Genomic DNA, 2355 nt, shown 5'->3' with positions numbered 1-2355 from the left:
ACCCCCGCCCAGCACCTGCTTGATGAGCATGTAGGTCTTGGCCATGATGCTCTCGATGCGGCCCAGGTCATAGGCCACGCCCTTCTGGCCCTGCTGCCACACGCGGTACGCGTCCAGCAGCAGCGTCTTGCCCGACTCGGTGTCCTCCAGGAGCTTCCGCTTGCGGCTGGGCCGCGGGGCCAGCTCCTCGGGGGCGCCGGGGGCGGCTGCAGCCGGTGGCGGTGGGGAGGGCTGCTGGCCAGCGCTGATGCTCAGCTCCTCCAGCGACAGCTCGGCTGGCCGGCTCTCAGGGCCCCACTCCCGCGGGGGGTGCCCCAGAGGCACTAGGGGTGCCCGCTCTGCATCTGGGCGGCGGCCAGCGGCCTCCGCTGTGTCCATGGGCTCTGTGAGGCCAGCCCGGGGGCTCTCCCTGTCCCTGCGCTCCCCGCCCTGGTCCACGCGGTCCCCAGGGTCTGGGGCCACAGCCCGGGGGTTGGGGGGGCTCGCTTTGCCCCCTGGCTCGGGCCCTGGTCCCGAGGCATCAGCCAGGGGGGGCTTCTTGAGGTGAGGGAGGCCCTCGTGCCCATCCTCGGGGCTGGCCTTGTGGGAGACGTCTGTGGTCATCCTGGTTCCAGCAGGACCACAGGCCTTGGGGCCTGGACATTCGGACCCCTATAAGGAAACAGAAGATTCAAAGACCCTGTGTCCCTGGGGCCTGCCCCAAAGCTCCCGGGTCCCCACCACCCAGACCACTCGGTCTGTGGCCTTCTAGTCAGCAGGGCTGTCTCCGCACACGTCTGAGGTGTACACTGCCCCAGGAGCCCAGGCACTGTCATGCTTGCAGATCACAGTGGCCCCCCACACTGGCAGTCCCACCCCACCCGGTATGTGTCGACTTCACAGGTGAGGCAGGCTCGGGCTTTGAGGCACAGGGACCTGCGTGAGAGGCTACGTGTAGGGGCGGGGGCTGGATCCTGCCCGGAATGAGCCTAGGAGCATGGTCAAGGGCATGTGAGGTAGGTGGGCGTGCGGTGGGGTGGACACCAGCAGCTGCTGCCGGGGAGGCAGTGGGGAGCCAAGGGGTCTCCAGGCCTGAGCTCGGGCAGGGGGTGTACCTCTGCGAGCTCGCTCAGCGTGTCCTCCAGCACCTTCACGGTGAGGATGAAGGCCCGCTGTGCCAGGACCTGGCGGTCAGCATCACGCAAGTACTTCCTGCAGAGCAAGGGAGGCTGTCACCACCATAGCTCAGCAGCCAGTATGGTCAGGCCCACCTTCCCTGCCCCGAGGACTCCCGCCGGGGCTTGGCCTCCTACCCCCGTGGGTGCTGCTCCCCTAGAAGCTGCCCCGCTCCAGTACGGGGTCCACCTGTGGCCTTGCACCTGTGTACTGTTCTGTGTCACCTGGGCCTCGCTGGGAGCCCGAGGGCAGGGTTGCCAGGTGGTCAGGGTGGTCGTGGCGGACCCTGCTTCTCGGGCTCAGTGAGAGCTGGGGGAGGGGGCTGTGTTGTCTGCCCCCCCCAGCCCAGCACCTGGCTTGATGCTGTAGGTGATGCCGAAGTGAGGAGATGGGGCAGGATCAGCCCAGGGGGTGCCCGCTGGCCCGACTGGTAGTGCAAGGCCTCACAGCCCAGTCTAGGCTGGGTCTGAGCTGTGTCCTGCCTGGGATACCCCCACGGCCCTGCAAGGCACAGCGTGACAGCTGCCCTGCCCTGCTGGTCCCTCCCTGGGGGTGGGGTCCCTTGCTGGGGGCCGCTGTCACCGGTCCTCGCCTGTGGCAGTTTAACGTCTATCTCCCCCATAGCCACAGCAGCTCTGGGGGCCGAGTGGAGGTGGGGGCAGGGGCTTCCCCACTCTCCATGAGGAGTCAAGTTCAGAGCAAGTGTTCAGGGCGGGCAGGGGCTCCAAGGAGGGCTGGGCTAGTTGCCTGCATGCATGTCAGTTCCCAGGGCTGCTCTGGGTCCCTGACCTGCAGCCATCACTGGCTGGCAGGGGGTTGGGGGTGGTGGGCAGGTAGGGAGATGGGCTGGGCCTCTGGGGCCAGCAAGTGCACCCACAGTGATGGCAGCCACCTGCTGCTGGCTGTCTGGGCCCTGGCCCAGCCCCCAGGTCTCCCCGAAGGGTGCATTCACTGCCCTGGTCGCCCCCATGCACTCATCTCTTCCCACTGCCATGTGTACTCACTTGGCCTGTCCCCACTCCCCATGCACTCACCTGCCCTTGTGCCCCCCCATGCACTCATCTGTCCCTGCCATATGCACTCACTTGCCCTATTCCCCCCCTCTCCCATGCACTTACCTGCCCTGGTTCCCCCACGCACTCATCTGTCCCTGCCACCCCCTGCACTCACCTGCCCTGGTCCCCCCCATGCCCCCCCCAG

At 67.4% G+C, this 2355-nt stretch overlaps 1 protein-coding gene across 1 annotated transcript in view; it reads right to left on the bottom strand.

Annotated features, from left to right (window-relative positions):
- CABIN1 (calcineurin binding protein 1) overlaps positions 1–2355 on the bottom strand; it is a gene marked incomplete at its 5' end in the record, with an annotated part of 148772 nt that overhangs the window by 16461 nt on the left and 129956 nt on the right. Inside the window, 2 exons of the mRNA XM_007957396.1 lie at positions 16–651; positions 1095–1207. Coding sequence (XP_007955587.1) covers positions 16–651; positions 1095–1207 — 749 coding nt within the window. The remainder of the gene's footprint in view (positions 1–15; positions 652–1094; positions 1208–2355) is intronic.

Source organism: Orycteropus afer, unplaced genomic scaffold (genome assembly GCF_000298275.1).
Source record: "Orycteropus afer afer isolate SDZICR_OR568_19922 unplaced genomic scaffold, OryAfe1.0 scaffold00744, whole genome shotgun sequence".
In the NCBI taxonomy this organism is placed as follows: Eukaryota; Metazoa; Chordata; class Mammalia; order Tubulidentata; family Orycteropodidae; genus Orycteropus; species Orycteropus afer.
This window is presented reverse-complemented; position numbering and strand designations above follow the sequence as displayed.